The sequence below is a fragment of the Agelaius phoeniceus genome, chromosome 3, assembly GCF_051311805.1.
Source record: "Agelaius phoeniceus isolate bAgePho1 chromosome 3, bAgePho1.hap1, whole genome shotgun sequence".
Classification (NCBI taxonomy): domain Eukaryota; kingdom Metazoa; phylum Chordata; class Aves; order Passeriformes; family Icteridae; genus Agelaius; species Agelaius phoeniceus.
In genome coordinates this window covers 3,171,460-3,184,474 of record NC_135267.1, presented here as the reverse complement: position 1 = coordinate 3,184,474, position 13,015 = coordinate 3,171,460, and the positions used below count along the sequence as shown (strand labels likewise).

General features: G+C 41.5%; 1 protein-coding gene across 3 annotated transcripts in view; it reads left to right on the top strand.

The window, feature by feature from the left end:
- The window catches only part of KIF13B (kinesin family member 13B), a 124,510-nt gene that overhangs the window by 70,035 nt on the left and 41,460 nt on the right, over positions 1-13,015 (top strand). For all 3 annotated transcript variants that reach the window (XM_077176486.1, XM_077176485.1, XM_077176487.1), the window contains 11 exons: positions 710-844; positions 2,894-3,024; positions 4,088-4,174; positions 4,810-5,000; positions 5,608-5,818; positions 7,702-7,864; positions 8,888-9,034; positions 9,478-9,627; positions 10,234-10,362; positions 11,642-11,812; positions 12,773-12,930. In XM_077176486.1, the coding sequence (XP_077032601.1) occupies positions 710-844; positions 2,894-3,024; positions 4,088-4,174; positions 4,810-5,000; positions 5,608-5,818; positions 7,702-7,864; positions 8,888-9,034; positions 9,478-9,627; positions 10,234-10,362; positions 11,642-11,812; positions 12,773-12,930 (1,673 nt within the window). The remainder of the gene's footprint in view (positions 1-709; positions 845-2,893; positions 3,025-4,087; positions 4,175-4,809; positions 5,001-5,607; positions 5,819-7,701; positions 7,865-8,887; positions 9,035-9,477; positions 9,628-10,233; positions 10,363-11,641; positions 11,813-12,772; positions 12,931-13,015) is intronic.

Genomic DNA, 13,015 nt, shown 5'->3' with positions numbered 1-13,015 from the left:
ATTCTCAACTTTTCTATGCCAGTGGATTTTTTTTTTGGAGAAGAATCCCTTTCTGTTTCTAAGTCAGAAATGTTTAATGTTCCTCTTTCACTGTTCTGGTCTCACCCAAACCCTTCCCTTTGAGAGATGGACATTTTTTGCACAGTAATGCTTTGTTGGGCATTTCTATGAAGTCTTTTGACAAGAACAAAACATCATCCAAAATGCTGCTATTCTTGTTCAGCAGGAAGTGTTCTTTGCATTACTTAAATAGCAGGTTGCCAGTTTTTTGTCATTTTGATTGCTCTGGAACAAAGGATAGACATGGAGCTTGGCTTGGCAAGGATTTAACTTAACTTCTTGCTTTTTAGCTGGGAAGGGAGAATAAAGGGCTCTAGAGATGGCTTTGTGGTAGCATTTTGCTGTTCCAGTGAGGTCATGGAGATGCTCTGCAGTGCTGCAGGAGGCTGCTCCCAGCTGCTTTCATTTCCCACTGGGAATATGGGAATGTGTGGGACCAAAGCACGGAGCCGCAGGAGGAATCACAGATAGCCCTGAGCAGAGCTTGGTACAGCTGAACCTTCTGTGCCTCACCTGTTGCAGAAGAAAGAATTTCCTGTTCTAGAAGTACCAATCCATCATTTTTTGCCTGGTGGCTCGAGCAGATGGGAATGGATTTCAGAATGTTTGGGCATCAATCAGCTCAGTTTTGATGGCTGCTCTCTTCCAGGAGCGTCAGAAACAGCTGGAAAGCCTTGGCATATCCCTGCAGTCCTCTGGAATAAAAGTTGGAGATAATAAATGCTTCCTGGTTAATTTGAATGCAGATCCAGCTCTCAATGAACTCCTGGTGTACTATTTAAAGGTAAAACTATATCTTTGTATATAAAATTTTTGTAATGTCAGGCCTCTAATTCATTTGGAGAGGTGTACTTGGAGAGTTCTATAGAACTGTATGTCTAAAAATATTAAGATTTTTATGAGTACAACCTTTTTGTTTCAAATGTAATTTTTTGATGCACAGGAAAAGTTTGGGGATTTGATGTTTTTGTTTGTTTTGGTTTTCTTTGGTGTTTTTTTTAAAAGAAATTTAGACTTGTTCTTTTTGAGAAACTGTCTCCTGTTCTGGGATGAGGTGTTTTTGTTGGTTGGGTTTTTTTATGCAAACTTTCACAAGCTTTTACCCATGAAATTGTTTTATATGAAAGTTGGGCATATCAGTAGTCAGCTTCTCTGTGTGTAGTCTAAATTCTGGCTGCTGTCTTCAGTTTATGAAATGCATTTTTAATCCTCTTTGTGCAACTTGCCAAAAGTGAAAAAAAGATCTTTTCTGCCTCAGGACTTCTGATGTGGAGACCCTGTTTCTGATATTAACCATCAAACATATGATGTGACTTTTTCACCCTGTGCTGAAATATTTGGGCAGTTTATTGTGGCTTTTACAAATTGTAGATGGGGGATTCAGGAGGAGAAGCAAGGTACAACCATTTTAAAGTCACATCTTGGAGTGCAAATTCTAAAAATTTTGCAGCGAACATCAGCAGTTTGAGCTTCACATTAAATCATTCTGTTCCCTTTGAAGTGGGGTAGTAACTCTCAAAACAGCCACAAAATCAGCAATTAAGCTGAAAGATGGTTTTGGTTTAGTCAGTCTTAGGAAATATCTGATCCTCTTTTATATCAGCCATCGTGGCTCTGCGATATCTCAATAGAAACAGGGGAAAACACTTTTTCCATGTTGTATCTGCTAAAAAAAAACACATTAAAAAGGAGAAAAGAGCTGAGGTTTTGGAGAGGTTGACTCTTCCCCAGACAACTTGCACGTAAAAGCGCAGGGTGTGACTCAGCTGCTAAATCACTGACAGATACTGGGACAGATCCCACTTTGTCCCAGTGGTCACTGGGGACAAGGACAAGAGTGGGACAAAGCCTTTGGCCCATCAGTGCCAGCAGGAAAAATCTCAGGTGGATCTGTGCTCTTTTCCTTTTCTAGGGAAAACGCCTTGGGGTAGATTTTGTCTCCTTCAATTAGTCTTTGTTAATTTTTTTGATAACTCAGATTTATCTTTCTCCTGGGGAATTTTGGTGTAAAAATCCCTGTGCTTTGAAATTATTGTGATAAAACTACTTGCAGCTGTTTTTTCCTAAAATCCTGAGATTTAACTCTCTTGTTTCTCAGAATATTTGCCCACTTTCTCTCTGAGCTGTGTGTGCACCAGGTCCTTCAAGTACTGAAGAACAACCTAAATTGACCTGTCTAAACTGTTAAATCTATTCCTCAAAAATTGCTTGGAGATGCCTAAAAAAGAGATTTCTGTCCCAAAAGGGGGATCCAGCCCTGGCAGTGGTGGAGTCCCCATCCCTGGAGGGATTGAAAAGCCTTGTGCAGGTGGCATTTGGGGACATGGGGCAGTGGTAGCCTTGGCAGTGCTCAGGAATAGTTGGATGGTCTTAAAGCTTTTTTCCAACCTCAGCAATTTTATGTGTGGGGTGATCCTTCATCTTCCAAATCCCCCATACCCTGAGTATCCAGGATTTTCCTGAGCTGTTGCTGATCTAGGTGGAACCTCCATAACCACCATGGATCTGCCATTGAGAGCCTTTCTAAATTCCTGCCTGAAATCCTTTATTCCTTTGGCTTCTACAACATTCTGAGGCACTGGATTCCTCCATTAAATCATAAAATTATCTTCTTTTTCATGTTTAACTATTACCTGTAAACTTTCCTGAGTGCTCCCTGCTTGTTATTGTGAGACAAAGTTGATTTTCTTCTCTTTTTCCCTCTAAGGGAAGTATTGAACGGCTGTGAAATTTTGGGACCAGATGACACAACACATCCAGAAGGAGAAAGGGTGAATTAGACCCAGTGAACCTCTGCAATCCATCATTAACATCTGAATTAATTTTTCCCCAGGAGCACACATTAATAGGCTCAGACAACTCTCAAGATATCCAGCTGTGTGGAATGGGAATTCTTCCTGAGCACTGCATCATAGACATCACCCCAGAAGGCCAGGTTATGCTGACCCCTCAAAAAAATACCAGGTGAAGGAATAAAATGCAGCCACAGCTGTTTGATAGTTGTCATTTTATCCAGTCTTTTATGATTAATGGTGCACAAAGATACTTGGAAAACAAACTTCTCTATCTCCTTCGTAATAAGAAAAATTCTGCTTTTACATTTTGTCACCTGTTCCTCTGTCAACTCATGTTCCATTCCAGTGGGATTTCTCTCAGGGAGGGTGTTTGTAGCCCAAATTTTTAAAGAGGAGATGAGTAAATTGCATGTGCTTTCAGCAAGTAGATACTCACTGATTTGCAGCTGCGTAGATGTAACTCCTATCAAAATTTGAATTAATTTTCTAGGAGATCTGTTGATATGCAAAGAGCTGCTGAAGCTTTTGTTCCTTTATTCAGTTAAGTAGCTCTACTTGAGAAGCAGCTGGCATATTCAGATTGATCACAAAATGACATGCAGAGTCAGCATCTCCAATAACTTACTGTTAATACACCAAATACTAACTTTGCACATTTACCCTGATCTGTGGCTGATCCTGCTTGGAGCAGATTGGACTGAGTGACAACCTGAGATTCCCTTCAAATTTGAGTTATCCCACAATCCTGTTTTCAAACTTAATCTGACTCTGAAATAAAAGTAGTTTCTGATTATTTTAATTAGTATCTTTAAGCTGTTCATGTAGCAAAGGTGCCTCATTCAAAAATTTCTGTCAAATATTGCCTTATTCAAATATTTCTGGTTTGTGTCTGTATTTCAGAGCAGTGTGCAAGTGTTTTTTTCTAGTGACTTTGTTTTCTCAGGCTGCTCATTTTTAAGCTCTAATTTTACTCCCCAGACACAGCTGTAGTAGTATCTGTCTAAATGTACTGAACTTCATGAGCTTAAGAGGTCAAAAGTAGCTGAATTTGAGGCTTGTATGAAACAGCACTGGGTAGATCAGTGAATTTTCTGGGAATATTTTGCCTGTTTGCAATCCCTAAATCTCTTCTCCTACCTTTACTTGTTGCAGTAATGAAAGTAATACTGGGAGGGGAAAAAAAATGAAGCTTCATATAAAAATATTTACTTCAGATTTTTGCCTTTTCCCAGGACGTTTGTAAATGGCTCTGCTGTCGTGTGTCCCATCCAGCTCCACCACGGAGACAGAATCCTGTGGGGAAACAACCACTTCTTCAGGTGACAGAAGTTATTACAGGAATTGTAAATTGGCACCCACTTTGTTTTGGGTTAAGGTGCAAGGAAAGATGGGGACTGTAAAATGGAAAGATGTTGGACTGGTTTTTAATGCTTAATGTTATTACAAGGTCGCTGTATTCTCTGTCTCCTGTAGTCCCAACCACATCTGTGACCTTCCTGTATCAGACAGGATCACTGGTAGATATTTTCTATTCAAAAGAAACCCTCTGAAATACCTCAAAAATCAGTGAATTTGAATGACAGTCTAAAATGGCATTGCTTTATTTCATCCTTAAAAGGAGAACCCACGTAAAAAAAGTGAGCTATCACTTCATTATTGCCTCTAAATTATTTGGATGTGGAATGACTAAAAAATGTCATGATTCTCTAAACTGTATTATTGGTAGCATGAGGTACTTAATTATGAGAATGTAGAATGGATTAATTAGTTTACCTTCTGCTCCTGTTTTTGCCCTGAGGAAAATTACACCCACAGGAGATCAATAAAATTTGAAAGGCAAAAAAAGCTTCTGATTTCGAGGCTCTACTGAATTTTAACAGTATTTGAAAGCAACCCTATGTTTCAGAGCTGTGCAATTTAATAATTCTCTAAAAAAATTTCCTCTTATTTAAAGGCTGAATTTGCCAAAGAAGAAGAAGAAGGCAGATCATGAGGATGAGGAGCGGGACAACTCCATGAAGTGCAGTAACAGTGTGGAGCAGCTGGATATAGATGGAGACAATTCCAGTGAGGTGTCCAGTGAGATTAACTTCAGCTATGAATATGCCCAGATGGAAGTCACCATGAAGGCTCTTGGTAGTAATGGTAAGGAGCCACAAAAAATTATTTGGAAATGGGTATAAAATATGAGGATAACCACAGACTTTTTCCCTTATAACTTCCTTTTGGAGAATTTTCCTTGTGAATGACTCATCACAGTCATTTTTGTGCTTGAGGAGGGAAAAATAACCATGGCAGACTGTTTGGTTTGGCAGTTCTTGCTAAGGGGAAAGCCAAAAGTGGAATGCTGGTGGAACTGCAGTCTCAAATCAAAGTGTTTTCACTTGGCTGTTTATTTTTCTTGTGTTATGTCTCACTCAGGCATTAACTGCAATGATTTCTGTCTCTGAAACCGTGTTTTTGAGTTTTTGTGGTCTTATGTAGCTGTCCCAGAATGACATTATTTTGGGAAATAGGAAGATTTTTTTTTTTTTTCCTCCAACTTGGGCTTTCCCTTTTCTTAACTCTCTTAAATCATCTACCTTGTAAACATCTGTTTTGCTTCAAAATTCAGCAGCACTTTTTAAATACACACTGCAACAAAACCAGAATCTCTCTTTTTACCTGATACCTGCGCTCACACCGTGCACCCAGGACGCTCCTCAGCATGAATTTCACTGCAGTACTTTCTTTATTTTCAACCTCTGCCTAGACCCAATGCAGTCAATCCTGCAAAGCCTGGAGCAGCAGCATGAGGAGGAGAAGAGATCAGCTCTGGAGAGGCAGAGGTTGATGTACGAGCACGAGCTGGAGCAGCTGCGGCGCCGGCTCTCGCCCGAGAAGCAGCATTTCCGCAGCATGGACAGGTTCTCCTTCCACTCCCCCAGTGCCCAGCAGCGCCTCAGGCAGTGGGCAGAGGAGAGGTGGGTACCCCCCTGGGGCCATCAGGGGTGTTCAGTGAAATTTCTGCAGCAAATTTGGTAAAATTTTCATTGTGCTGCAATTGTGGTGGATTTCTTTGAGGACTCGTGGCGGGGCTTGGGGAGGACACGGCCAAAATATTTATCTAAAAATCACAGAAAGGACATCAAATACCATCCAGTTCCACCCCTGCCATGAGGGGGACACTTTCCACTATCCCAGTTTGCTCCAAGCCCCATCCAACCTGGCCTTGAACACCTCCAGAATAACCAGACCTAAAATGGTAGAAAATATGAGAAATAATGAGTTCCTGCTTTGTTGTTAAGGAGAAGCTCTATCCTGATCAGCAGCAAATTTAACTAAAGATAAGGTGATTGGATGAAATTTTGAGGCTCCTATGTGAGTTTGTTCTTTCATGGGTCATGCATGACTCAGCTGCTGGAAAGTTTTTCCTCTTGACTCAGATCCAGCTGTCTGACCTGGGCAGGTTCTGGCAAGCAAATAAAAAAAAGGGAGTAAAAGAATGATGCAGAGAATTTTAATCCAAATAATTGTAAAAACCATTTAATAACCACAGAGGGGTCACTGTCCACTCTGCCTCTTCATGGGTGATGGCACTGAGGTTATTTAGTTCAGCCCCTAAATAATCTTTTCCACTATTGCTGTCAAAAAGAGCAGCTGCAGGAGGAAGATGAAACCCTAAATAAATGAGTGTGGTAAAGATATTGTCATGAAAAAGACAAATGTAATATATATGGATAGAAAAGCAACTTTGGAATTAAAAAATATTTCAGACAGCCTGACAAGGTGCTAGCTGTGTGCCTGGGATGTTTTGTGGCACCAGATTCCTGGGCTGCAGAGAATTGCCACTTTTTCTCACACTTGCCAGGAAAGCCAGTGAGCAAGTGGCTCATGTCTGAATAAACCTTTCTCTGTAACATGGAACATCCACATCTGTGGTGGGAAAAACTCAGGAATGAGCCACACAAAAGCTGCCTGTTCAGCAGATGCATGGAGAAGTCTCCAAAGCCAGCAGCACTCTAATTTTCATATTGCTAAAATCATGCAGATGTGGGGGGGTGGTTCCCAGTTGAAATTTAATTTCATACACCTGATTTTTTGTATTAAAAATACAAATTATATAAATATAATGATAAAATTATTTTGGTATGAAGGCACCTGAAAGTCCTTCCAGTTCCACCCCTACCATGGGCAGGGACACCTTCCACTGTCCCAAGTTGCTCCAAGCCCCATCCAGCCTGGCCTTGGACACTTCCAGGGATCCAGGGGCAGCCACAGCTTCTCTAGGCACCCTGTGCCAGGGCCTTCCCAGCCAAGAATTCCTTCCCAATATCCCATCTATCCCTTCCCTCTGGCAGTGGGAAGCCATTCCCTGTGTCCTGTCCCTCCATCCCCTGTCCCAAATCCCTCTCCAGCTCTCCTGGAGCCCCTTTAGGCCCTGGAAGGGGCTCTGAGCTCTCCCTGGATCCTTCTCTTATCCAGGTGAGCACCCCCAGCTCTCCCAGCCTGGCTCCAGAGCAGAGGGGCTCCAGCTCTGGAGCAGCTCCTTGGCCTCCTCTGGACTTCCACCATGTCCTCCTTCTGTTGGGAGCCCCGGGATGGACCCCAGGATGTTGTGTGGGGCAGTGTCCAAACCTTTGCATGAGTTCAAGTGGAGTCCAGGGCTTGTGAACATGAGGTTGCTTCTGGGTTTTATGGAGGGGCTCACCTGTCCAATATTTGTAGCAGCCCCTCTATAATATCACCTGTCCCTTCCCTCTTTAATCCTCACCCACAAGCTCTCAGTTGTCTCCTCATCCATTTATTTTGTTTCTCATGAACCTCATGATTTTCCTGTCTCCCCTTCCCATTCCCATTGTTCCAGGGAAGAAATGCTGACCCACAGCCTGAGGAAGCTGCGAGAGCAGATTGTTAAAGCCAATTTGTACGTGAGAGAAGCCAATTTTATTGGAGAGGAACTGGACAAGAGGACAGAGTACAAAGTGACCCTCCAGATCCCAGCTTCAAGCCTTAATGCCAACAGCAAGGTACAGTCACCCTGACTGAATTAAATGCTTGTTTAGTAAGTTTGTCCCTCAGTGTTCAGATCTCTTTAACTATAATGATTGAGTTAGTTTTCCACTAATGTGCGTTAAATACATCTCTGCTACATCCTTATCCTATTTTATACCATGAAAATTTTATAATGTCCCTTAAGAGATAAATGTTTGGGTGCAAGACCTTTCCCCTGGTGTTGAAGTTCCCACTTGCTGCTGTTGCAGAGTGACAAAGTCTCTGCAGGTTGGGTAACATCTGTTGCAAGTGTTTACCATCCCTTTGTGGACATTTGACTTTGCATCATCCCAGTGAGCTGTGAAAATTTTGCCATCCCCATTATGGAGGAAGGAACTGGAGCAGAGAGGATTTCAATTATTTGTTCCCAGGAATCTTAGAAATATTGGAAGGAGGGATCTGAACCCAGACTTCTGTGTCTCAGCCTGGCAACGAAGCTGGTGTTATTTCTTGAAGCCAAATCAGTATTTTGGTGATACTCAGACTGTCGTTAGTGCAGTAAATTTTATTCCAGGATTATAATTTTGTTCCTGGATTTTATTCCAGGATCATAATTTTTGTCAGTTGTTTTAGAAGTTTTTCTCACAGTCTTCTGGAGAAGACACATCCAGAAACAGGATGATAAAGGGGGTTAAGTGTCTGCACTAGTTGAAAGTTGCAGGCATTAGTTATTTTAGCTGGAGCTCCAGGCCTGCTCTAACTTGAGGGTATTTGTGAAATACTTAAATGTTCCCATTTCTAACACTTATGCAAGGTGAAAATCCATGGAAACCAGTGCCTGTAGCTGAGATTAGACTGCCCAGTTCAAATGAGCACCAATACACTGTGACAGCTGAACTCAGAGCCTGTCACACTTGGATTTGGCTGCTCAAGCCAGAATAAAAAAAAAAAGGAACAGACTTTTCCCAAAGATATTCTCAAGTTTGTGTTAGTTTTAAACTCTTTTTTCACTGTTGTGACACGAATTCCTTCTTGGCATCCCTTTAATTGTTAAACAGAGAGGTGCAATTCTCAGTGAGCCTGCAATCCAGGTGAGGAGGAAGGGGAAAGGCAAACAGATCTGGTCACTGGAAAAGCTGGAGAATCGACTGGTGGATATGAGGGACCTTTACCAGGAGTGGAAAGACTGTGAGGAAGACAACCCAGTAAGTAGAAAGTCCTCCTGTAATTGCATTCCTGTTACATTTTCAGGAGGATTGTTGGGTGGAGGTGGGGAGGGAATATGCAAAGAGCCGAGTTTCCCTGAGGTTTTGCTTTTCCTAGTACTGAATTGATGCTCAGCATTTCATTAACCCTTATCTTGTCACTCTGATCCCTGCCTTTGTGCATAGTTTGGTGAGGGAATGGAGCACACAATAGGAGGCTGCAGATGACACAAGAGCAGTGAATGTTCAGGAATCTGGCAAAGTTAAGGAGGACTTGCTCAGGACAGGCCTCACCCAAAGTAAAATCCATTTCCATTCTTCTTGTGATCTAATCTGGCCTCTTGCTTGAGTCCCTTTTTCTTTCACTGGGCTGGTTGTGCAACACTTTGAGAAGTGTTTCCTGGGAGGTTTGGATTCCTGACAGACTCTGGATTCGCTTGCAGGTGATGAGAGCTTATTTCAGGAGAGCTGATCCCTTCTACGATGAGCAGGAGAACCACAGCCTTATTGGAGTAGCCAATGTTTTCCTTGAGTGCCTGTTCTATGATGTGAAGCTTCAATATGCTGTTCCAATCATCAATCAGAAGGGAGAGGTTTGTCATTCTTTAAAATCTATCCTTACCCAGCTGTTTAATTACAGCCTGTGGATCTCACCACCAGCATGGAGTAGATAATTTCCAGTTTCATGTACTCAAGGTCTTCCCTAACAGTGTGGAATTGTGTAAATCCCATAATATTTTACTGGAGTTTTCAGACAGCTCTGAATCCCAGCAAGGTGATTGTGAAAGGAGAAAGCTTCTAGAGGGAAATAGCCCAAAATAAGTCCTTGGGATGAGCTATAGCTCCACTGGTTTCACTGCCTGCCATCAAGAAAATAGGTTCTTAAATATATTCTATAAGAACAACTCCAAAGGCAGCAGAGCACACCAGGCAACATTCTCCATGCTCTGCATGAAGTGTGCACTTTGCAGACCCTCCAGAGACTGGTTTGAAGGTGAAATTGTTCCCCAAGTCACCCCAGTGTCTGATTTCTTTATGGTTTTTGCAACAAAGGCTTTTTGATCCTTGCTCCACAGCATTCTTCACATAGTGCAACAAATGCAGAGTGCAAAAAGGAATGAAGTGATGGCTGCTTACAGACTGGGAGGGGCTGTCACTGTTTTCTGGCACACAAATAACTCTGACTCCTGCCCTGCCAGGTTTCAGGTCGTCTCCACGTGGAAGTTGTTCGAGTGAGCGGGGAAATCGATGACAGGCTGGTGGGAGGTGAGGACAGTCCTGACTACTCAAATGAAAATGACATCCCAGAGAGAAAACTTGTCTGCAGGGTGAGTTCCAGGTGTATCCCAACCTCTGAGCAAGCTTTTCTCTTCCTGTCCTGAGTGAGAAAGAAATCCTTGGCTTCTGGACATTGGATGTCTTCTCTTTGTAACCTTATTTTGTTTCTGGAATGGCTGAAGTAACACAAGATAATTAGATGGAGTTTATTCCTTTCATTAATTACATTAATATGCCAAAGGCTCACCCCAGGAATTTTACTGGAATCCAGGGAAGGTCTTTGTATTAGGATTGGCACTGCAATATCCAGTTCAAGAATCACTGCAGAATCCAGTCAAGAGATGGGAGATAAACTCCCATCATTCTAGGAATCATTATCTCTTAATATTTCTGTTTCTCTCAATATTTCTTTCTCTAAATATTAAATATTTTGTAAAATATGGACAGTGCGTTTATTACTGTTAGTAATAAAAAGAAAATTAATAGGAAGTATTTACTAGCAGTTCTGTGATAGTAAAACTACAAGCTACGGGTAAGAAAAGAAAGGCAAAAAACATCAGAGGGAGTGGTCCCCAGCCTTGCTGACTTCTGGACAATATGAACAATTTGGGAGAAATTGTGCTTTTTTTTCCCCCCCACTTTTTATCCTGTCCCATAGAGCTCCAGTGCTTACAAGCTGGATGGGGCATTTTTGGCAAAAAAAACTCCTGCCTGATCATGAGGATCATACTTCAGAAGTCCTGCTCATTTGGTCTTAATTTGACAAATGGAGAATAAAAGTTTATTAAATATATGGTAAATATGATGGCTTTGTTTAGATCAGAATGAGAATTCACAACATTTCGTTTCTATTTGGCATTGATTTGATGAGAGGACAGGCTAATTTTGCATTATTTGGAGTTGATTTTAGGTTATTTCCAGCATCACAGAATAAGAACAAGTAGTATCTTAAACCGAGGATTTTTTGAGCATAAAGGAGCCACTGTAAATATGAGATTTTTTTTTTTTTTTTTTTTTATTCTCTTCAATTGCAATGAGTTTGGTGCATTTCACCATTAAAAATGAGCAGAATGTCCCTTCCAGGAAACATGAGCCTGGTGACATCTAGTGACTGTCCTCAGCTGCTGCACTCCAAACATTGTCTCCAATGGGTATCAGTGCAGAAATTTTATTTGCTGAATTGTTTTTGGTTTCCTGTTTTCTTTTTTTTTTTTTTTTCTGTTCTTATGTTTTTATCCTTTGCAGTGGAGCATTGTTCTGCTAGGTGATGTTTTTAATTCCATGCCTGATGAATAAGTGCTTTTCATTTCTTTCTCACCTCCTTTCCAGATTAAAATACTTCAAGCTACAGGTTTGCCACAGCACCTGTCCAACTTTGTGTTCTGCAAATACACATTCTGGGATCAAGTGGAGCCAGTTATTGTTGCACCTGAGGTGGATCCTTCCCAGTCTTCCATCAGCAAGGAGCCACGGTGCATGGTTGTCTTTGACCACTGCAATGTAATTTCTTTTTCTGTTTTATTCATTAAACTGTAAGGCAGGCAAAAAAAACCCACCAGGTTAAGTTTGTGCAGCAGTTTTATCTGCATCTTTTCTCATATTTTATTTCATGATGCCCTAATACCGTTTTTAATTTCATTATGTTGATACACTAATTTTTTTTTTTAATAAGAACTCAAATGTCTTCAGAGTCCATTTAAGTTTGATTCTTCTGCACTGGTCATTGTACAAAAATTACTGAAGGTGAAGTGGGGTAATAAGGAAAACATCAGTTCATTTGAGAAACATACACTGGAATTTATCCACAGTAAAATTCACTGTGAATGAGGGATATTTATATGAGGATATTTGATGTCACTGTCTGAGCTGATCACTCTAAACTGGTGAAATGAAGAGAAATGTCCCAATTCTGGGATATGGGGCTGCTGTAGATGCTGAAGTTGGGTTGTCAGAGGTCAGAACAGACTATTTAGGACAGACTCTTTCTCCCCACTGGCTTTGGAGCAGCTGAGCAGAGGCATTTTATAGAGACATCCAAAGTCAGCTTGGATCAATCTCAGCCAAATCACCCCAGCTGTCAACGTGTTCTAGCACTTCTCATCACACTGGGCAATTTATTCCTCTTCCCATTTGTGAAATGGATGTAACACCTTCTGATGAGTTTTGATTTTCTGATTCTGAGCATTGCAACATGTGCTTTGATTTTTTTCTGAGCCATTGGCTCAGGGCTTGCAACAGCCTGTCGTCATTTTTCAGCTCCTTATACATTTTAATCTTTGGAAAATCACATTCCTTTGACCTGCCTCCTGATTTTACAAACTGAGCCAACACTTCTTTTCCCCTGGATTGTGTCTTGGGAACCAGGGGGATTTTACTAAATGCTTTTATTAAAGTCAAGGCAGTAAAATCTCCCAGCCTGAGTCTTGTAGTCACAGTTACCAACTGATTTGTCCTTTCCAGGAGGTTTCTGTGAATATTTCTGAAGACTTCATGGAACATCTTTATGATGGTGCTTTGGCCATTGAAGTTTATGGGCACAAGCAGAGTGGGGACCGGAAAAACCCAGCCCTGTGGGATTTGGGAATAATTCAAGCCAAAACACGCAGCCTTCGGGACAGGTACAGATGTGGGAAATACATCTTTGGTTTGGAATTTGGGAAAAATCACCACCTGAGGTGCCCAGTTTTGAAGCAGGTTTGGGGT